General features: G+C 42.8%; 1 protein-coding gene across 1 annotated transcript in view; it reads left to right on the plus strand.

Moving 5' to 3' along the window:
• LOC126472828 (carboxylesterase 4A-like) overlaps nucleotides 1-24,611 on the plus strand; it is a 360,882-nt gene that overhangs the window by 171,453 nt on the left and 164,818 nt on the right. The window contains exon 6 of the mRNA XM_050099963.1: nucleotides 17,668-17,853. Within this exon, the coding sequence (XP_049955920.1) occupies nucleotides 17,668-17,853 (186 nt within the window). The remainder of the gene's footprint in view (nucleotides 1-17,667; nucleotides 17,854-24,611) is intronic.

Genomic DNA, 24,611 nt, shown 5'->3' on the forward strand with positions numbered 1-24,611 from the left:
CACATCCATGCCCGAGGCAGGATTCGAACCTGCGACCGTAGCAGTCGCGCGGTTCCAGGCTGCGCGCCTAGAACCGCGAGACCACCGCGGCCGGCTTAATGATGTCCACCCCAAATCCTGTACCATGTCCGTGACACTCTCTCACTATTTCTCGATAGTACAAAAAGTGCTGCTCTTCTTTGAACTTTCTTGACGAACTCCGTCAATCCTATCTGGTAAGGATCCCTTACCGCGCAGCGGATAAGCGTTATAGGCTTTCTCTTTAGAAGATCTGTTGCATCTTCTAAGTCTTCTGCCTATAAGAAGCAGTATTTCTTTTGCCTTCCCCACAACATTTTCTGTGTGTGCTTTCCAATTTAAGTTGTTCGTAATTGTAATTCTTAGGTATTTCGTTGAATGTACGGCCTTCAGATTTGTCTGATTTATCGTGTAATCGAAGTTTAACGGATTCCTTTTAGTACTCGTGTGGATGACCTCACACTTTTCATTATCTAGGATCAATTGTCAATTTTCGCACCATACAGATATCTTTTCTAAATCGTATTGCAATTTGTTTTGATTTTCTGATGACGTACAACCCCATCAATCGCGACGCATGCGGCAGCATGCACAATCTAATATCTTCCAAACAGAAAAACGGGATTCTTTCGGGCTCATACCTCTGTTCTATCGCTGGGAGAAAGGTAGGGTCAAGTGTCTGGGCAACACCCTGGGTTAGGGACCATTTGTATACCCAACACAAGGATCTTCTACATGTCACTATCCTAAATTCAGTGTCAAAATATGAGTATTACACACTTCCTCCTGCTTAGGCAAATAAAGTAAATTGTTTGGTTTGCATTTTATGTGGCCCACGGTGAGCCTTAAGGGGCTTATGGAGGCCACATTACTTTATGGGCGATCGCTCAGAAAACCGGAAAAAAGGTTTCTTTATCATTTTTCGAACCAAGGCCAAGCCACGAATTCCAATATGGTTACGCACAGCAAACGGCTGATATATATATATATATATATATAAAATTTTTGATGTCAGACGAAATAGAAATAAGAAATAACTGCAGGAAATTACTCAAAATTTTAACGGTATATTCTCTACTCATTTTTCAAGAATCCTTTTCCTTTATCGAGAAACATCCAAAAACCATGATTTTTCGTTACCAAAACCGAGCCCCAGATTCCAACACGGCGGTGCACAAGAAGTGGGCATAACTTATACGATATATTCCTAACATCCCAATCTCAAACAACCTTGAAAACTTTCTTGGTATCTTTATCCATTTCCGCGATACAGAGGTTCAAATTTTTCCATACTTGTACACGTAAAAAACGCACATAAATTTCGGAGTGAGGTGAAAACTTGATTTATAAAGTGACGTAGCACGGAGAAATATTCTGCAAAGTGTCTCCTTTATCATCAGAAGGCTTCTGGGAACCCCATGTTGTGATACTGAAGCATATGCAAAGTTTTTGTGCGCATAAAATCGTGTCTGAGGTGTAAAATTAGTTTTCCGTTATTTCAATTTCACATAAGTAAACTGTCAAGATTTTACTGACCCGTAAAGTACTTTTCATATGAGTGACGTATCCTGTTGTGGCAGGGGAAAGAAGGGAACCAACGGAAAAATGCTCCAATCGGAGCACAAAAAAGGGTAATAAGTTCCTGTTGAAAAGACTCTTATTGAAAATTGGTCTCCAGCTGCCTTATTCTGCCTTCTTCATCACCTTTAAAAAATATCTCCACAATTTTGGCATGCAAACACATTCGTGCTTTTTTATTCTGAGGGAGAAGGTAGTGACAGTGGGAAAGAGACGTAAAATAATAAATATAGGAAGATAGTAGACATTTGTTGCGGTATAGAAAGAGCGAAGAAGATAACGGTAGTGTGAGGGCAAGAGAGCAACACAGTACCAAAGGAACATAGTTGACAGTGACAGGACAGTGCAAGGAAAGGAGCGAATGAGACAGTGCCAGGAATAAAGGGAAGGAGAAAGTAGAAGTAGTTGAGAGCCGGTGATAATGAGATACTGAGTCTATGACAATGACAACGAGGAAGAGAGAGATAGTGAAAGCGAGAAGACAGAACATCTTTTGGAAGGAATGAACGAGATAGTAGCAGTAAGGGCGAGCAAGAGGGCGACAGTGACAATGAGTGAAGACACTAGCAGTAGAACAGAACGAAGAATACTGTAGCTGAGAGATATGAGACAGTGGCAGTTAGAGAGACACAAATATATAATGACAATGAATTGGACTGAATGAGTGAGGTCACAGTTCGCAGTAATTGACGGAAAGTCATCGAGTAAAACAGAAGTGATTTCTGGCGTTCCCCAAGGTAGTGTTAAAGGGCCTGACAATCTGAGCAGCCGTCTTAGGTTGTTAGCAGATGACGCTGTCGATTATGGACTAATAAAGTCATCAGAAGATCAAAACAAATTGCAAGACGATTTAGAAAAGATATTTGAATGGGGCGAAAATTGTAAGTTGACCCTAAATAACGAAAAGTGTGGGGTCATTCACATGAGTGCTAAAAGGAATTCGTTAGATTTCGGTTACATTATAAATCAGTCTAATCTAAAAGCCGTAAATTCAACTAAATACCTAGGTATTACAATGAAGAACAACTTAAATTGGAAGGAACACACAGATAATGTTGTGGGGAATGCTAAACAAGACTGCATTTTATTGGCAGGACACTTAGAAAATGTAACAGATCTATTAGGGGACTGCCTACACTAGGCTTGACAGTCCTCATTTAGAATATTGCTGCGCGGTGTGGGATCCTTACCAGATGGGACTGACGGAGTACATCGAAAAAGTTCAAAGAAGGGCAGCACGTTTTGAATTATCGCGAAATATGGGAGAGAGTGTCAAAGAAATGATACAGGGTTTGAGCTGAACATCAATAAATTTAAGGCGTTTTTCGTTGCGACGGAATCTTCTCACGAAATTCCAATCACCAACTTTCTCCTCAGAATGCGAAAATATTTTGTTGACACCAACCTACATAGGGAGAAACGATCACCTCAAAAAATAAGGGAAATCATAGCTCGTAGGGCAGGTTATGGGAGTAAGAGGTGAGTTGCAGGTTAAAAAGATCGCGAATTTGTTCGCATGACGAAATTTTCCGTAAAAATTTTATAGGAGCTGAGCGAGGTAGCAAGAGGCAGCAAAAACCAACTCTTCAGAGTCCCTTATAAAGGAGCATATTCACCTAAAATTTTGTTGATGATGTTCGTTTCACGAAGCAACTGTTATGAGTTTGGAGCCACGTTACAATTTTTTATTCAAAAAGCGGTGACAATACATTCATAAATTCGTATTTTTTTCCGACGATAATAGTGCTGTAATACATCCCATACGAGAGGAAACTATAGAAGTGATTGTTAATGATGTTTTCCAAAGCGCTATTTAGTGGTTCTCTGAAAACGGAGTCTCTCTAATTTTTTTGAGAAATTCCTTACAATCAGTTCTGTACGACAAATAGTGTCATAACGTCAATAGCTGTAGCACATGAACTATAAGAAGCATATTACTGAGTTGCTCAGGCAGCAAGTTCAGCTACTTTTGCCGTTCGTCTACTTGCTATTCGTGGAAACATACGAATAGCCGGCCGGTGTGGCCCAGCGGTTCTAGGCGCTTCAGTCTGGAACCGCGCGACCACTTCGGTCGCAGGTTCGAATCCTGCCTCGGGCATGGATGTGTGTGACGTCCTTGGGTTAGTTAGGTTTAAGTAGTTCTAAGTTCTAGCGGACTGATGACCTCAGATGTTAAGTCCCATAGTGCTTCAAAATGCTTCAAATGGCTCTCAGCACTATGGGACTTAACATCTGAGGTCATCAGTCCCCTAGAACTTAGAACTACTTAAACCTAACTAACCCAAGGACATCACACACAGACATGCCCGAGGCAGGATTCGAACCTGCGACCGTAGCCGTCGCGCGGTTCCAGACTGTAGCGCCTAGAACAGCTCGGCCATCTCGGCCGGCCCATAGTGCTCAGAGCCATTTTTGAGCCACATACTAATAAACAACCTGACATATTTTGCATATTTGTACTCCATAATGCCTTATGGAATAATTTTCTGCACTAACTCATCTCTTAGAAAGAAGGTGTTGATTGTACAAAAGCGAGTAGTAAGAGTAATGTGTGGTGGTCACCCGTGGTCGTTATGTAGGTACCTTTTCAAGTAATTATTTTAACTGCACTATCGCATACACATATTCTCTTATGATATTCGTCTTTAACATGCCATCATATTTGCGAGGAATAATTACATTCGAACTTACAACGGCAGAAAAAATGGCTTAACTGCTCATTAGTAAAGCTGTCAGTTGGTGATGAAGTTTTATTTGTTTTAAAATTCGTGACAAGCAAAAAAATATGTTTTAACTGTAGTTGCATGAGTAGGACTAAAAATAATGAGTTCAGTAATGTTAACATAAGTCATGTGCACATACCGTGTAAACTGACCCGTTTCACGTCATTTCGATAAAAGAATTCTTCGAATTATCTATGGACCATGTAAGTAACAAACTAACAACAGAAACTCTTTATGTACACGGAAACAGTCTTCTACTGTGCCACATCGGCGGTCGGCGCTCGCCTTCGCCTTGGCACCCCCCTCCCCCCCCCCCCCCCCCTCTGGCCATGAAACCGCTACCATTCGTTCGCTTTTCGTCCACTATCGCATCCATGCGACCATATTAGTGGGTAATTCTACCCGGATGTATGGATAACATCACGGCCACACTTCCCCTGTAGCCCTCTATCAGTAACTAACAATTACGGAGGTGACAGTAGATCCTTTGTGATGGTCATAACGTCGGTGTGGGCGTCGTGGACCCCCACCCTTTCAAAAGAAAAAAAAGAAAACTACCATGTCCACATGCGATACATAATGAAATGAATGACACAACAGAACAAAGATTATCTGTGAGCAATCGTTACCTTATTTTTCGAGATATTACGTTTAACAACGTTAGGAAGGAACGGCTCTTATAAAGGACAAAGTAACAATGGCCATTATGTGAATTATGTTGTTTTGAAAAACAAACCGTTTAAAGTTTCAACATGTGTTTGAACTGAACAAACTTTTAATCGACAATACCAGAAAAGTACAGTTGGCCATTTTTTTCACGGATGTCGAAACGCTCTCATTTTCACCAAATTATATTGATTAACTGGCTTACCAAGCGAAGCTTCCTCTGCACGATTGGGATTATTTTTCGAACCTTTCCTACTTGTATAAACACGTTTGTTCATCATTTTCAAGCACTCATGCTCTACAAGTTTGTTTCGGCGGCCATCATCAGCAGCAAGCACAAAAGTGAAACTTTATGGCAGATTAAAACTGTGTGCCGGACCGAGACTCGAACTCGTGACCTTTGCCTTTCGCGGGGAAGTGCTCTACCCGCTGAGTTTCCAAGGACGACTCACATCCGTCCTCACAGCTTTAATGTGACAGGATGTTTCATATCAGCGCACACTCGGCTGCAGAGTGAAAATCTCATTCTGGAAACATCCCCCAGGCTGTGGCTAAGCCATGACTCCGCGATGTCCTTTCTTCCAAGGGTGCTAGTTCTGCAAGGTTCGCAGAAGAGCTTCTGTGAAGTTTGGAAGATAGGAGACGAGGTACTGCTGAATTGTAGCTGTGAGGAGGGTTCGTGAGTCGTGCATGGGTAGCTCAGGTGGTAGAGCACTTGCCCGCGAAAGGCAAAGTTGCCGAGTTCGAGTCTCGATCCGGCACACAGTTTTAATCTGCCCGAAAGTTTCATACCAGCGCACACTCGGCTGCAGAGTGAAAATCTCATTCTCAAGCACAAAAGTATCCGTTTTGTAAATAAAAACCACCTTTTCTTGCTGCACTATATTTTATTTCTTCCTGATGCGTTTCTCCTTCTGCTGTAAGCCATCTTCAGTCGAATCTAGAATGATACAGTTTTGTTATGCGATAGGTGTAGATTGTAAAACAGTTCATGATTGTTGTTTTACGTAAATAAGTGATTACTTATAGTCCTTCGCGTTTTTTGATGGCATTTGCGTTTCCTCTCATCTGGTTACATGTTGGAGATCGGACTATAACTTCACTTACGAAAAATAAGCACGTTTTTATGTTACGAACTGCAGGCAATCGCTTACTCTAATCTAAATATATCTCCGAGTGATGCTAAATGTTATTGTTTTTATTTTTGTTATTGTGTTATTGTCATTATATTATTAAATGTTTAAATGAAGAAAGGTATTATCTTCTCAGTAACGTTCAAATCGTGAGCTACAGCCTTATTTTTTTATTTATGAAATTAGTGAGTTTACTCAGGGCACTTTTGTTGCCTATGTCACTTTCATAACGCAAATTAATAATCAAAATAACTAATTTAATAAGATTGAATCTTGAACTGCTGGTATACCCATTATTACCACAACAAAATAAAAACGGTGAAGAGCTGAAAGGGTATGAATGAGAACAGTGGCGTATTTAAGTTTACAAAGATAATGATGAGTTTTTATTCATCCTTTTATACCTACAACTAGCTGATAAATCTTGCAAACATAATGACAAACACAAGTCAGAAAAGGGATGGTGGTTGATTGGCAAAGCATTCATTGGGGTGGAAACTACGCAAATACTCCTCTGAATTAATCCCTTTTAGAACGCAATCCGACTTTGTTCACATGAATCCACTGTGAGTCCCACTTCCATTCAAATGGAATCAATTACAATCAAGTACACCACAAACTATAGTTCATCGGAGAACAGGGAGCTGATAATGTCACTTAACAACCCTGCGCCAGTGGTTCAGGCGGCAGCAGAAAATGGTGCACTGTGCGAGAGGAGTGGCGCGTTGCGGCAGCTGTAATATTCTGAGGTGTAACTAAATTTGCAAACTACACAGTCTAGCGTTCTGATCATTAGAATACGGGAAACTTCCCTATTAGAGCCTTTAAATCCCGGCAGATATCAGTGTGAAGTGAACCCGTTCGCTGGACTAGCCAAACCAGTTTGACTCACAGGCACAACGGTGCATGCTGGAATTGTCAGATGTCAGACGGCTCCTCAGGACGAATGCGTTCACCTTGTGACACACGGTATATTCGAGATGATACGCAATTTCACTGTCGGTACAGGTGGAAACTGCCCTGGCTCTTAGTCACCACAAGTTCCAAATCACAAGTCTCACCCACTAGGGAAAGACCTGAAATCCTCTAAAAGGGAAGGACCATATGACGAAAAAGGCAAAGAATCACAGTCACTTTCCACCAAGCCGAAATAGCAAGCAAAAAGAAAGAAACGGCCTCCAGGTTGTGCAAACCAATCACACTATCCTCTTGACTGTTCTGCTGGCCTAGTAACGAATCCAGATACAACACCAGGGTTCCCAAGCTAGGGGAGCAAGCCTCATTTTTGCATACCCTCAGAGGAGCCAATCAGTGACTCAAAATCTCTCTTGTCTGAAAAAAAGAATATTTTAGACTGGGGAGGCGTCATTCACACAGTAAGTATGGTCATTTTTGGCAAAAACGTCTGCCTAGACGGGAGCACAGTCCCTCACTTACGGAGAGATCTAATTTGTCCAGACATACCATTTCTAATTTCTGAAAGAAGGCTGTTGAGCTTCCCAGTCAGTCGTGCCAGTGAAATATACGAGGGCTGTCCAGAAAGTAAGTTACGATTGACCGCGAAATGAAAATCACAGTGAAAATCAGAAATGTTTCATTTGTAACAGTTAGCTACACCTTTCAGCTACTTCTCTACGTAGTCGCCGTTCTGACTGAGACATTCGTCGTAGCGTTGTACCAACTTTCCAATACCCTCATCATAGAAGGCAGCCGCCAGTGCTTTCCGCCAATTCTCTACGCTGGCCTAAAGCTCGTTGCCTGTGCCAAAATGTTGTCTTCATAGCCAGCGGTTCGTTTGGGCAGAGATGAAACTCAGTGGGAGAAATTACGGGCTGTATTGTGGGTAACCAAACATTTCCAATTGAAACGATGCAGGAACATCTTCATTGCCCCTGCAGAATGAGGCAGAGAATTGTCTTGAAGAAGAAACCGCACGACAGTTATGTAATGTTGGTTGCATAGCTTCAGGGGAAAATTCTCACCAGGCCCTCGTACTTGGCGGGAGACACTATTTTCTATAACATCTTTACGTGCTCACAAAGAGCTCAGGAATTAAAAGAGCGACATAATTCTACCTAGAGTCATACTAGAGACACTGCCCAACACATCTTTTCAAAGCTTTATCGGATTTTCATAGTCGTTTCCATTTCGCGATCGATCGTAACTTACTTTCTGGACAGCCCTCGTATGTTTTTGCCGCTCACTGAAAGAACCCGGTCACTTTACTGGCTCAGGGGAGGTACAGTCTTGCCTCTCCTAAACACGTGTCCAGCCGCTCTGTCCGCATCGTGCCAGCTTCTAGCATTGGAATGCTTGGAGTTCTATGACTGTCCCACCGTTTGTACGAAGGCTAAGATTACAGCAGTATCTCTCAAATGGCTCCCTCCACCCGCTTTCCGCCAACTGACTAGCATGGTGTGTCAACAGGCACAGGTAAAATGTTTTGCAAACGGGCACCCTCCTGCTCCGACCCTAAGAGGGAAGAGGAGGCTGCCACAGCCCAAAGTCCCTCTGCAGGTACAATCCACAGAGTCTTGCTGCCCAGAATGACTCGCACAGCCAGGTCTCTGGACACATCAGTTCTCCATCACCTCCACTATGGCCCCTCGGGTATAGGTTCTCTACAGGCTGCACATGATTTTATATGAACATTCTGCCCACAGTTTCCTCGTGTAAAAAGTCATAAACCACACGTACCATGTGTAGTACTGGGGAACTCCAAGATCATGACCTAAAATATAAATATTAATCTGACTGGCAGTGTTGTTAAAGTGAGATAGCGGCGTGGCACCACTCAGAACTTATTTCTTCACAATCTTCATGTTGTTTGCGCTAATCGCTGCGTAGCACTACTTGTCTTATAGTGACAGTTACGTAAAAAGAGGCATGAACTATTTTACAATTTACATCAAAACAAAGTCGTAACATTCTGTGTTCCACTGAAGATTCCCTAAAGTAAACGACGAAACGCCTCTGGAAGAAATACATTGCATCAAGAAAATGAGATTTTTATCTACAAAACTCAATTTTTACTTCATATAAAACACAAGCGAATTGACAAGTTGTAAGTAGGCTGTTTAGGTTTTTATGTTGGTAACGCCACGTAACCTCGGGGAAGATCAGTTTGGATTCCGTAGAAACACTGGAACACGTGAGGCAATACTGACCTTACGACTTATCTTAGAAGAAAGATTAAGGAAAGGCAAACCTACGTTTCTAGCATTTGTAGACTTAGAGAAAGCTTTTGACAATGTTGACTGGAATACTCTCTTTCAAATTCTAAAGGTGGCAGGGGTAAAATACAGGGAGCGAAAGGCTATTTACAATTTGTACAGAAACCAGATGGCAGTTATAAGAGTCGAGGGACATGAAAGGGAAGCAGTGGTTGGGAAGGGAGTAAGACAGGGTTGTAGCCTCTCCCCGATGTTGTTCAATCTGTATATTGAGCAAGCAGTAAAGGAAACAAAAGAAAAATTCGGAGTAGGTATTAAAATTCATGGAGAAGAAATAAAAACTTTGAGGTTCGCCGATGACATTGTAATTCTGTCAGAGACAGCAAAGGACTTGGAAGAGCAGTTGAATGGAATGGACAGTGTCTTGAAAGGAGGATATAAGATGAACATCAACAAAAGCAAAACAAGGATAATGGAATGTAGTCTAATTAAGTCGGGTGATGCTGAGGGAATTAGATTAGGAAATGAGGCACTTAAAGTAGTAAAGGAGTTTTGCTATTTGGGGAGCAAAATAACTGACGATGGTCGAAGTAGAGAGGATATAAAATGTAGGCTGGCAATGGCAAGGAAAGCTTTTTTGAAGAAGAGAAATTTGTTAACATCCAGTATTGATTTAAGTGTCAGGAAGTCATTTCTGAAAGTATTCGTATGGAGTGTAGCCATGTATGGAAGTGAAACATGGACGATAAATAGTTTGGACAAGAAGAGAATAGAAGCTTTCGAAATGTGGTGCTACAGAAGAATGCTGAAGATTAGATGGGTAGATCACATAACTAATGAGGAAGTATTGAATAGGATTGGGGAGAAGAGAAGTTTGTGGCACAACTTGACCAGAAGAAGGGATCGGTTGGTAGGACATGTTCTGAGGCATCAAGGGATCACCAATTTAGTATTGGAGGGCAGCGTGGAGGGTAAAAATCGTAGAGGGAGACCAAGAGATGAATACACTAAGCAGATTCAGAAGGATGTAGGTTGCAGTAGGTACTGGGAGATGAAAAAGCTTGCACAGGATAGAGTAGCATGGAGAGCTGCATCAAACCAGTCTCAGGACTGAAGACCACAACAACAACAACAACGCCACGTAGCGCTCTGTATGAAAATCACTGACTGTGCTGTGTGCACTCTGTGGCTGGTTTTCATTGTTGGAATATTTGCTATTGTAGTGTTGGGCAGTTGGATGTGAACAGCGCGTAGCGTTTGGCACTTGGAAGTGAGCAGCCAGCAGTGGTGGATGTGGGGAGAGAGAAGCCACAGTTTTGAGATGTTAATATGAGCGGACGAACTGGGCGTGTGTCCATCACAAAAAGGAAATTTGCCAAACTGGATGTCACAAATTATACATATATATTATGACTTTTGAACACTATTAAGGTAAATAAATTGTTTGTTCTCTATCAAAATCTTTCATTTGCTAACTATGCCTATCAGTAGTTAGTGCCTTCAGTAGTTAGAATCTTTTATTTAGCTGGCAGAATTGGTGCTCGTTGTATTGCAGTAGTTCGGGTAGCGAAGATTTTTGTGAGATAAGTGATTCATGAAAGGTATGGGTTATTGTTGGTCAGGGCCATTCTTTTGTAGGGATTATTGAAAGTCAGATTACGTTGCGCTAAAAATATTCTGTCAGTTTAGTGTTGATCAGAATAAGTAACGAGAGAAATGTCTGAGTACGATCAGTTTCACTCAGCTGTTTGAAAACCAGCACAGTAATTAATAAATTTTTCTAAAGGGATGTTACATAGTTTAAGCAGACACGAGACAAGCTCGTGCTCTCAGACTGTTTACCGTAAACGAATCATGTTGTGAAGAGAAATATTGTTGAGAGTAGTTATTTTAGTTAATACTAAAGCCCTCTGTGACACTATCCGAAACTAACAGTGCTCTTATTCCGTCGGTAACTATTGTATTATATTATTTTATTACACTGGTCGCGTTTGGGTGCTCGGATGCGGCAGACCCCCGTGCAATAAATCGCGATTTTCTCGTATTTTAAGATTTATAGCACACTTTATATGAATCATCACCGTCATCTACGTCTACATCAAGAACTGTACCTTTCTGTCCGTTCCTGTCTTCTTCAAAACTGGTGGTTCCAAATCTTCATTGGTCTTCTAAAAATCTTTTCCTTCATTGTTTAAATTGTTTTATAGTTTTAGTGATTCTTGCATCTGGCAGATGGTCTGTATGTTCCTTCCATTTTAGCTGGTATTGTTCTATAATGACAATAATTATGGGTTGTATATTCAGTTCAGCTGGATGATACCATCTCTCTTTTTATCCATCGAAGTATATCCAGCCATGTATATAAGTGATTCACTTCACATGCTTCTATTCTCTTCTCATCTCTCTTCTCAACAGACAATTTTTCACATCCATAGAGTAGTGCTGGTGTAGCCGCAACCTTATAGAGCTTTAGTAGAGTATCTCTGAGGACTTTCTTTCCCAATGCTCTGCGAAAAGTTCCACAGAAATTGTTAAACAGGTCTAACTTGTTTGTATTTCATTGTATTCCCTTCATGTAATACTGCACCCTAAATATTTATTTGTGTCAACTCTCTCTATGGTCTGCTTGTGAATTACAAATTTAATACGCATAGGCTGGTGTCCCAAAAATGTCATAGATTTTCTCTTTGTGATGGAGATGTTCACATTGTATTCTCTGGCTATTTTACTTAAATTAAAGACAGCTTCTTGTAAGTCATTTTCATTCTGACTAATAAGTACTTGTTTGTCAGTAAAAAGTAGTGTACTAATATCCACATCGTTAATTTTAAAACGTTTTTTAGTCTGTGATCAAGTTCTGGTTACATCGGCGATTTGCATATTAAAAACAGTGGGTCAGAGGGAAGACCCTTGACTAACTCCTTGTTTTATATCAGCTGTTTTGTGTCTGCTGCCTGCTGTTTGTGTTTGCACTTTGTTATTCGTATATAAACCTTATACAGTTCTTATTAGATGAGATTGGATCCCTCTGTTTCTTAAAATTTCCCACAGGTTGTTTCGATTTACTTTCTCAGACGGCTTTTCGTAGATAATGAAAGCAATGAAATTGAATTCACAATGTTCTTTTACTAGTTGTGTCATGATGAAGATACAGTTCGAGCATGATCTCCCTTTTCTAAACCCACGTTGGACATCAGACAGTACAGTGTCAGCGATTGGCGAAAGTCACTCTATTGAAATTCTAGCATACAATTTACAACATGAATTGAGAATGCTAATACCTCTGTAATCCTGAAATTCATGTCTGTTTCCCTTCTTGTAAGTTGGGCGTATCTGGCCCATATTCCACTCTTCAGGTATATAAACATTTCGCCAGCACATATTCATAAAATAGAGTATTCTTATTTTTGCAATATTTGTTACATATTTCATCAGTTCTATCTGATTTTGTCACTTCATATGAATGAATCGTAAAATATATGCTCTTTTGGGGAACATTCTAAGCCAATAAAAAATTAGGGCAAAAATAAGATATTTTTTTTTTTTACTCTGATGTACCCTCTTACACCGTTGTTGTTGTTGTTGTCTTCAGTCCTGAGACTGGTTTGATGCAGCTCTCCATGCTACTCTATCCAGTGCAAGCTTCTTCATCTCCCAGTACTTACTGCAACCTACATCCTTCTGAATCTGCATAGTGTATGCATCTCTTGGTCTCCCTCTACGATTTTTACCCTCCACGCTGCCCTCCAATGCTAAATTTGTGATCCCTTGATGCCTCAGAGCATGTCCTACCAACCGGTCCCTCCTTCTTGTCGAGTTGTGCCACAAACTCCTCTTCTCCCCAATTCTGTTCAATACCTCCTCATTAGCTATGTGATATACCCATCTAATCTTCAGCATTCTTCTGTAGCACCACATTTCGAAAGCTTCTATTCTCTTCCTGTCCAAACTATTTATCGTCCATGTTTCACGTCCATACATGGCTACACTCCATACAAATACTTTCAGAAACGATTTCCTGACATTTAAATCAATATTCGATGTTAACAAATTTCTGTTCTTCAGAAACGCTTCCCTTGCCATTGCCAGTCTACATTTTATATCCTCTCTACTTCGACCATCATCAGTTATTTTGCTCCCCAAATAACAAAACTCCTTTACTACTTTAAGTGTCTCATTTCTTAATCTAGTTCCCTCAGCATCACCCGACTTAATTCGACTACATTCCATTATCCTCGTTTTGCTTTTGTTGATGTTCATCTTGTATCCTCCTTTCAAGACCCTGTTCATTCCGTTCAACTGTCCTTCCAAGTCCTTTGCTGTCTCTGACAGAATTACAATGTCATCGGCTAACCTCAACGTGTTTATTTCTTCTCCATGGACATTAATACCTACTCCGAATTTTTCTTTTGTTTCCTTCACTGCTTGCTCAATATACAGATTGAATAACATCGGGGACAGGCTACAACCCTGTCTCACTCCCTTCCCAACCGCTGCTTCCCTTTCATGCCCCTCGACTCTTATAACTGCCATCTGCTTTCTGTACAAATTTTAAAGAGCCTTTCGCTCCCTGTATTTTACCCCTGCCACCTTTAGAATTTGAAAGAGAGCATTCCAGTCAACATTGTCAAAAGCTTTCTCTAAGTCTACAAATGCTAGAAATGTAGGTTTGCCTTTCCTTAATCTATTTTCTAAGATAAGTCGTAGGGTCAGTATTGCCTCACGTGTTCCAACATTTCTGCGGAATCCAAACTGATCTTCGCCGAGGTCGGCTACTACCAATTTTTCCATTCGTCTGTAAAGAATTCGCGTTAGTATTTTGCAGCTGTGACTTATTAAACTGATAGTTCGGTAATTTTCACATCTGTCAACACCTGCTTTCTTTGGGATTGGAATAATTATATTCTTCTTAAAGTCTGAGGGTATTTCGCCTGTCTCATACTTCTTGCTCATCAGATGGTAGAGTTTTGTCAGGACTGGCTCTCCAAAGGTCGTCAGTAGTTCCAGTGGAATGTTGTCTACTCCCGGGGCCTTGTTTCGACTCAGGTCTTTCAGTGCTCTGTCAAACTCTTCACGCAGTATCGTATCTCCCATTTCACCTTCATCTACAGCCTCTTCCATTTCCGTAATATTGTCCTCAAGTACATCGCCCTTGTATAGACCCTCTATATACTCCTTCCATCTTTCTGCTTTCCCTTCTTTGCTTAGAACTGGGTTTCCATCTGAGCTCTTGATATTCATACAAGTGGCTCTCTTTTCTCCAAAGGTCTCTTTAAATTTCCTGTAGGAAGTATCTATCTTAACCCTAGTGAGATAAGCCTCTATATCATTACATTTGTCCTCTAGCCGTGCCTGCTTAGCCATTTTGCACTTCCTATCGATATCATTTTTGAGACGTTTGTATTCCCTTTTGCCTGATTCATTTAGTGCGTTATTATATTTTCTCCTTTCATCAATTAAATTCAAAATTTCTTCTGTTACCCAAGGATTTCTACCACCCCTCGTCTTTTTACCGACTTGATCCTCTGCTGCCTTCACTACTTCATCCCCCAAAGCTACCCATTCTTCTTCTACCGTATTTCTTTCCCTCATTCCTGTCAATTGTTCCCTTATGCTCTCCCTGAAACTCTGTACAACCTCTGGTTTAGTCTGTTTATCCAGGTCCCATCTCCTTAAATTTCCACCTTTTTGCAGTTTCTTCAGTTTTAATCTACAGTTCATAACCAATAGATTGTGGTCAGAGTCCATATCTACCCCTGGAAACGTCTTACAATTTAAAACCTGGTTCCTATATCTCTGTCTTACCATTATACAATCTATCTGATACCTTCTAGTATCTCCAGGATTCTTCCACGTATACAACCTTCCTTTATGATTCTTGAACCAAGTGTTAGCTATGATTAAGTTATGCTCTGTGCAAAATTCTAACAGACGGCTTCCTCTTTCATTTCTCTCCCCCAATCCATATTCACCCACTATGTTTCCTTCTCTCCCTTTTCCTACTCTCGAATTCCAGTCACCCATCACTATTAAATTTTCGTCTCCCTTCACTACCTGAACAATTTCTTTTATCTCATCATACATTTCATCAATTTCTTCATCATCTGCAGAGCTAGTTGGCATATAAACTTGTACTACTGTAGTAGGCGTGGGCTTCGTGTCTATATTGGCCACAATAATGCGTTCACTATGCTGTTTGTAGTAGCTTGCCCGCATTCCTATTTTCCTATTCATTATAAACCTACTCCTGCATTACCCCTATTGGATTTTGTATTTATAGCCCTGTATTCACCTGACCAAAAGTCTTGTTCCTCCTGCCACCGAACTTCACTAATTCCCACTATATCTAACTCTAACCTATCCATTTCCCTTTTTAAATTTTCTAACCTACCTGCCCGATTAAGGGATCTGACACTCCACGCTCCGATCCGCAGAACGCCAGTTTTCTTTCTCCTGATAACGACGTCGACGTCCTCTTGACTAGTCCCCGCCCGGAGATCCGAATGGGGGACTATTTTACCTCCGGAATATTTTACCCAAGAGGACGCCACCATCATTTAATCATATAGTAAAGCTGCATGCCCTCGGGAAAAATTACGGCCGTAGTTTCCCCTTGCTTTCAGCCGTTCGCAGTACCACAACAGCAAAGCATTTTTGGTTAGTGTTACAGGGCCAGATCAGACAATCATCCAGACTGTTGCCCCTGCAACTACTGAAAAGGCTGCTGCTCCTCTTCAGGAACCACACGTTTCTCTGGCCTCTCAACAGATACCCCTCCGTTGTGGATGCACCTACGGTACGGCCATCTGTATCGCTGAGGCACGCAAGCCTCCCCACCAACGGCAAGGTCCATGGTTCATGGAGGTAGCCTCTTACACTACTGGCCATTAAAATTGCTACACTACGAAGATGATGTGCTACAGACGCGAAATTTAACCGACAGGAAGACGATGCTGTAACATGCAAATGATTAGCTTTTCGGAGCATTCACACAACGTTGGCGCCGGTGGTGACACCTACAACGTGGCGACATGAGGAACGTTTCCAACCGATTTCTCATACACAAACAGCAGTTGACCGGCGTTTCCTGGTGAAACGTTGTTGTGATGCCTCGTGTAAGGAGGAGAATTGCGTACCATCACGTTTCCGACTTTGATAAAGGTCGGATTGTAGCCTATCGCGATTGCGGTTTACCGTATCGCGACATTTCTGCTCGCGTTGGTCGAGATTCAATGACTGTTAGGAGAATATGGAATCGGTGAGTTCAGGATGGTAATACGGAACGCCGTGCTGGATCCGAACGGCCTCGTATCAATAGCAGTCGAGATGACAGCCATCTTATCCGCATGGCTGTAACGGATCGTGCAGCCACGTCTCGATCCCTGAGTCAACAAATGGGGACGTTTGCAAGACAACAACCAACTGCACGAACAGTTCGACGACGTTTGCAGCAACAGGGACTATCGGCTCTGAGACCATGGCTGCGGTTACCCTTGACGCTGAATCACAGACAGGAGAGCCTGCGATGGTGTACTCAACGACGAACCTGGGTGCACGAATGGCAAAACGTCATTTTTTCGGATGAATCCAGGTTCTGTTTACAGCATCGTGATGGTCGCATCCGTGTTTGGCGACATCGCGCTGAACGCACATTGGAAGCGTGTATTCGTCATCGCCATACTGGCGTATCACCCGGCGTGATGGTATGGGGTGCCTTTGGTGCCACGTCTCCGGTCACCTCTTGTTCGCATTGACGGCACTTTGAACAGTGGACGTTACATTTCAGATGTGTTACGACCCGTGGCCCCACCCTTCATTCGATACCTGCGAAACCCTACATTTCAACAGGATAATGCACGACCGCATGTTGCAGGTCCTGTACGGGCCTTTCTGGATACAGAAAATGTTCGACTGCTGCCCTGGCCAGCACATTCTCCGGATCTCTCACCAATTGAAAACGTCTGGTCGATGATGGGCAAGCAACTGGCTCGTCACAATATGCCAGTCACCACTCTTGATGAACTGTGGTATCGTGTTGAAGCTGCATGGGCAGCTGTACCTGTACACGCCATCCAATCTCTGTTTGACTCGATGCCCAGGCGTATCAAGGCCGTTATTACGGCCAGATGTGGTTGTTCTGGGTACTGATTTCTCAGGATGTGTGCACCCAAATTGCATGAAAATGTAATCACATGTCAGTTCTAGTATAATATATTTGTCCAATGTATACCCGTTTATCATCAGCATTTCTTCTTGGCGTAGCAATTTTAATGGCCAGTAGTGTAATTTAGTATAGTGTTGAGATACAGGTAATCCCTAACAAATTTTGGCGTCAGTAGAGTACGCGTGTGTGAGACGAGGTACTTTGTGCGGCAGGCTTCCTGTGCCTTGAGGACGGCAGCGCCCGCGGCAACCTGGGCCTGCTCGACCAGTACCTGGCGCTGCGCTGGGTCCGCGACAACATCGAGCACTTCGGCGGCGACCCTTCCTCCGTCACGCTGATGGGCCACTCGGCGGGCGCCGCCAGCGTCGTCTACCACATGGTCTCCCCAAGGACCACAGGTACCACTACACAGCTGGCAGCGGGCTCAGTGAGTTCCTGGCAAATTGGATGCGACACGTCAACCATAACAGAGATACACCGCCAGGCGTACAAGTGCCTCAGAGCATACCCAAAGATAGTGTTTTTTCTTTTTCTCATCAGTCTTCTGACTGGTTTGATGCGGCCCACCACGAATTCATCACCTGTGCCGACTTCTTCATCTCAGAGTAGCACTTGCAACCTCAATTATTTGCTGGTTGTATTCCAATCTCTGTCTTTCTCTACAGTTTTTGCCCTCTACAGTTCCCTCTAGTACCATGGAAGTCATTCCCTCATTGCTTAACAGATGTCCTGTCATCCTGTCCCTTCTCCTTATCAATGTTTTCCACATATTCCTTTCCTCTCCGATTCTGCGCAGAACCTCCTCATTCCTTACCTTATCAGTCTACCTAATTTTCAACATTCGTCTCTAGCACCACATCTCAAATGCTTCGATTCTCTTCTGTTCCGGTTTTCCCACAGTCCATGTTTCACTACCATACAATCCTGTACTCCAGACGTACATTCTCAGAAATTTCTTCCTCAAATTTAGGCCGATATTTGATGTTGGTAGACTTCTCTTGGCCAGGAATGTCCTTTTTGCCATTGTTAGTCTGCTTTTGATATCCTCCTTGCTCCGTCCGTCACTGATTATTTTACTGCCTAGGTAGCAAAATTCCTTGTCTACTTCGTGACCATCAATCCTGATGTTAAGTTTCTAGCTGTTCTCATTTCTACTACTTCTCATTGCTTTCGTCTTTCTTCGATTTATTCTCAATCCATACTGTGTACTCATTACTCTTCATTCCGTTCAGCAGATCATGTAATTCTTCTTCACTTTCACTCAGGATAGCAATGTCATCAGCGAATCGTATCATTGATATCCTTGTACCTTGAATTTTCATTCCACTCCTGAACACTACTTTTATTTCCATCGTTGCTTCCTCGATGTACAGATTGAACAGTAGGGGCGAAATGCTATAGCCTTGTCTTGCACCCTTTTTAATACGAGCGCTTCGTTCTTAGTCGTCCACTCATATTATTCCCTCTTGGCTATTGTACATATTGTATATGACCCATCTCTCCCTATAGCTTACCCCTACTTTTTTCATAATTTCGAACAGCTTGCATCATTTTACATTGTCGAACGCTTATTCCAGGTCGATAAATGCTATGAATGTGTCTTGATTTTTCTTTAGTCTTGCTTTCATTATCAACCGCAACGTCAGAATTGCCATTCTCTATCCTTTATTTCTCCTAAAGCCAAACTATAATCATCTAGCGCACCCTCAATTTTCTTTTACAGTCTTCTGTATATTATCCTTGTAAGCAACTTGGATGCATGAGCTGTTAAGCTAATTGTGCGATAATTCTCGCACTTGTCAGCTCCTGCCCTCTTCGGAATTGTGTGGATGATGCTTTTCCGAAAGTCAGATGGTATGTGGCCAGACTCATATATTCTACACATCAACGTGAATGGTCGTTTTATGGCCACTTCCCCCAATGGTTTTTGAAATTCTGATGGAATGTTATCTATCCCTTCTGCCTCGTTTGACCTTAAGTCCTCCAAAGCTCTTTTAAACTCTGATTCTAATACTATATCCCCTATCTCTTCTAAATCGATTCCTGTTTCTTCTTCTATCACATCAGACAAATCTTCCCCCTCATAGAGGCTTTCAATGTATTCTTTCCACCTATCCGCTCTCTTCTCTGCATTTAACAATGGAATTCCCGTTGCACTCTTAATGTTACCACCCTTGCTTTTAATGTCACCGAAGGTTGTTTTGACTTTCCTGTATGCTGAGTCTGTCCTTCCGACAATCATTTCTTTTTCGGTGTCTTCACACTTTTCCTGCAGCCATTTCGTCTTAGCTTCCCTGCACTTCCTATTTATTTCATTCCTCAGCGACTTGTATTTCTGTGTTCCTGAGTTTCCCGGAACGCTTTTGTACTTCCTCCTTTCATCGATCAGATGAAGTATTTCTTCTGTTACTCATGGTTTCTTCGCAGTTACCTTCTTTGTACCAATATTTTCCTTCCCAACTTCTGTGATGACCCTTCTTAGGAATGTCCATTCCTCTTCAACTGTACTTCCTACTGAGCTATTTCTTATTGCTGTATCTATAGCCTTAGAGAACTTCAAGCGAATCTCGTCGTTTCTTAGTACATCCGTATACCACTTCTTTGCGTATTGATTCTTCCTGACAAACGCCTCAAAAAGACAGTGTTATACGACCATTACTGTCCACCTTTTACGGGCTGGTTCAAAGAGATCCGTCCATTTCTCAAGTCTATATCTTCTGTTTGACGCCATTTGTAAACTGCTGTCCGCAGCTCGTGGTCGTGCGGTAGCGTTCTCGCTTCCCGCGCCCGGGTTCCCGGGTTCGATTCCCGGCGGGGTCAGGGATTTTCTCTGCCTCGTGATGACTGGGTGTCGTGTGCTGTCCTTAGGTCAGTTAGGTTTAAGTAGTTCTGAGTTCTAGGGGACTGATGACCATAGATGTTAAGTCGCATAGTGCTCAGAGCCATTTGAACCATTTTTTGTAAACTGCTGGTTAATGTGGTTGCCGGTTGGGGACTCCACGGTGCAGCTAGCTCGTTCGCTGGCTGGTTTATTACCCAGCGTGGGTCGGGTTGAGATGCCGATAACAGAGCAACAAAAAGGGTTTTGCGTTCTCCATTTCAACAGTTGCAACTTAACATTTCCTGAAGGCGATTGCCAACAATCGTTGCGTGTATTTTAAAATGCTTGACAAAGAGCTGTGCAATATAAGTATTGGTTTCAGTTTACACAACCATCATGTTATAAAAAATCAGATTTTAGTCACATGTCATAGCATATATCAATATGCCAGACCATACAATTACTGTCCTAACTGAATTGCTAAACACAAACAGAAGAAAACAGATATACTTGCAAAAAAGTTAATGTGCCCTAACTGAAATCACTGTTGAACATGCGCTGTAACTGTGACTTCAAATTGTGCTCGCCGCATTTCGTGCAAGGGTACCTACTTCATTCTGTAGACGTTCAGCAGTTCAGGCGGGGTAGTAATTACGAGGGCCGTTCGATAAGTAATGGAACACATTTTTTTCTCAAAGCATGTTGGGTTTATTCAGGATTCCAATACACTGTTTTATTCCCCCTCTTTTGGATACAAAACCGCATTTTCCAATACAATCTACGAAGGCCTTATGCCATCTTACTGGGACAGCCTGTATGTCCACATGGTAGCACTCTACTGGTCGACGCCGGAGACGACGTCTTGCTGCATCAGTAACCTCCCCATCATCCACGTGCTGCTTCCCGCGGAGTGCATCCTTCATTGCTCTTTGCGTTCTTCTGTTAGGCGGTGAGGAACCGTGCGGGCACACCATAGGGTAGTCCAACTGGTGGAGGAGTGTGTCAGCACTACCGACAGAGACGTCCAGTTGAGTAGCGACGTGTTTCATCCCGATCCGTCGATCACCTCGAATGAGAGTGTCCGCACGTTCCAGCACGCCAGGAATCGCAACTGTGTGCTGCCAATCGGCACGTGGAACATCGGACAGGTTTGCGCAACCCTGTTGGGATTGTGACAGACGCCTCGCCCACAGACTCGCCGTGCTTTTTTTCACTGCCAGATGTCCGTAGACACTTTGCAAGGCCTATGAATATCTGTGATGCTCTGGATTTCCGCCAAAATAAATTCAATGACAGCGCTCTGCTTGCAGCCCACCTCCGTTAGAGACGCCATTTTGAAGGCTACGTATAGCGTCGCCACCTATGGGAAGGCTGAAGCGACGTCCCACAACGAATTCTGCATTTTCTTTTCAACCGTAACTGACCGAGAAAAAACTGTCTTGCGTTACTTATTGAACACCCCTCCTATATGTATTGCCATATTCATGTATGCTGTAACCTGAGATTAACATTTGATTTTTCACACAGTGATGATGGTGCGAACAGAAACTCGTAGTTATAATAAAAGATAGTTAAACAGCTATGTGCTATGCAATTTAGTTAAAAACTTTGTGGCATGATTTTCGCCGCGGGACTGCCCCTGCCGCAGCTTAACTGGCGTGCTGATCCGGCACTGCACCGTTCATTTGAAAGTCTGCCTTATAGCACGGCATGTGACTTTTTTGCCAGTGTTCCTGAAAGTGTTCCTCTGTGTCCTTCCCTTTTCAGCAGCTTTGTGGGAAATGAGACGCTGTGTAGCAACAACAGAAAAAAATGGCTCTAAGCACTATGGGCTTAAGATTTGAGGTCATCAGTCCCCTAGACTTAGAACTACTTAAACCTAACCAGCCTAAGGACATCACACACATCCATGCCCGAGGCAGGATTCGGACCTGCGACCGTAGCAGCAGCGCGGTTCCAGACTGAAGCGCCTAGAACCGCTCGGCGACAGCCACTAGCAGCAACAACAAGGATTACAATAATTCCAGACATGCTCACAAAAGCGTGGACGAATTCGACTATCGTCTGAATGTTTCTCACTAGACCAGAGGAGAGTACGTCGAACATTCGTGAAAGGCAATTGAAAACTTTGATTCCAAACTTAGCTGCAAAAATTATTCTAACTTTGCGTACGTGAGTGGAAGAAATGGTCTTGTGAAATGATGCATCTTTTTGGAACACACTGTATGTAAATGATAAAGTAAATTAAGACTGAAGCTACACGAGGCTCTTCACGATTGCTGTTTCTCAATAAGGAGAAGTCGTAAAGCCTGAAAATAGTAGTGAAACACTGAAAGATCTATAGAGAATTCGTGCTTGGCACCTGATGCAGAAGCTGGCAGCTGACCCTCAACATACACAGCATAGTGAGCGTAAATGGACGGAGAAAATTCAATGTTGTACGATCACTGGAAACAGTCACGTTCTTTAAATATCTGGGACTACGCCCACAGAAGGATTTAAAATTGAATGGCCACATAGTAGCCATCCTAGGTAAGGAAGATGCCTGATTGAGATTCAGTGGAAAACTCAGAGGGAGGTGTAATCTGCCTGTGAAGGCTTGCACCACCTTTGTTCGAAAGATACTTGACTATTTCTCCACAGTATGAAACACTTTCCAGATAGGATAAACACAGAATATCCAAAGAACGGCAGCACGTTTCGTCACAGGTTGTTTGAACAACCGCCAGAGCTCTCGGGGGTGCTTAGCAGATGCTACAACAGAAGCGTTGGGCAGGACGGTGTGACTATCTGTTAAAATTCCGGGAGCATAGGTTTTAGAAAAGTCAGTTGTTGTATTGCTTCCTCCTACGTACATCTTGCGAGAAGGCTATGGAAATAAAATTTGACGGGTATGCAGAAAGTATCCTCCGCCATCCACTATGAGGTGGCTTGTGGACTATTGATGTAGATGTAGGGAGAAGTGATCTTGTTACACAAAGTAGCCTCCAACACACATCATAAGCTGTTTCGTAGCTTCCGTATAGCTCTTGATTCCGTACCAAACCGGCGGCTATTAACTGTAATAGTATCACATTGCGTATGAAACTAAATTTGTGTCTGCATCGTGGATTTTCAGATAGGGAGCACGCAGCATGTTAACTTGAAACGGAGATATATCGATACGTGCGGAAGTACCTCAAGAGGTACCCCAGGCAAGTGTGTTATGACCAGTAACGGTCACGTTGCATATTACTGGCGTGGTAGATAATATTAATAGTCATCCCAGACTTTGCCTTTGTAGCAACTGAAGTACTACTCAGGCAGATGTTGGTAAGGTAAAATAATTATTTAAATTAAATAGTTTTCTTATGAAACACATTTTTATTAAGGCTAGAAAGTATACAATCATTTCTCATAGCCCTATAAAGATTCGTAATCCCGTACAGATAGTCCTTAAAATTGGTTCTTATGAATTTTTTATAGCTACGACAATCTTTGTAAATTTTAAACCGAAAAATGTTGGGCTTATGTAACGAATAACTGATTCATCAATAGTTCAGCTATTGTATTGTTTTTTAACCGGGGATCTAGAAACGACGGAGAGGCTCCGTCCCCGCCGCAGCCTCAGTGGTCCACAACCTCACGACGACCACCGCAGTCCACTTCACCCCTCCGCCACCCCACACTGAACCCAGGGTTACTGTGCGGTTCGGCCCCCGGTGGACCCCCCACGGAACGTCTCACACCAGACGAGTGTAACCCCTATGGTAGCGTGGTAGAGTAATGGTGGTGTACGCGTACGTGGAGAACTTGTTTGCGTAGCAATCGCCGACATAGTGTAATTGAGGCGGAATAAGGGGAACCAGCCCGCATTCGCCGAGGCAGATGGAAAACCGCCTAAAAACCATCCACAGACTGGCCGGTTCACCGGACCTCGACACAAATCCGCCGGGTGGATTCGTGCCGGGGACCAGGCGCTCCTTCCCGCTCCGAAAGCCGTGCGTTAGACCGCACGGCTAACCGGGCGGGCATAGTTCAGCTAACTCACTAACAATCTATCGAACTGTAAATGATATGAACTCTTGCGTGATTTTGTCAACGATAGCTGCTCTCTACACTCCTTACTATTCTGTACTGCCGTGAACGAAAGTGCGGCGGGACCGAACGGGAGCGGCCCGCGAAAAAAAAAAAAGACGGACGAACGGGAAAGGATATACACGCAACGACAGACGACCGAGCAAGACACCAAGAATAACAACACGCAAAAAGCAACGGGGTCACACACGAAAACTGCACGAAATCAACAACGTCCACTTGTACACGGAAATAAGCAAAGTAAATACGATATCTGTA

Source organism: Schistocerca serialis, chromosome 1, assembly GCF_023864345.2.
Source record: "Schistocerca serialis cubense isolate TAMUIC-IGC-003099 chromosome 1, iqSchSeri2.2, whole genome shotgun sequence".
Taxonomy (NCBI): Eukaryota; Metazoa; Arthropoda; class Insecta; order Orthoptera; family Acrididae; genus Schistocerca; species Schistocerca serialis.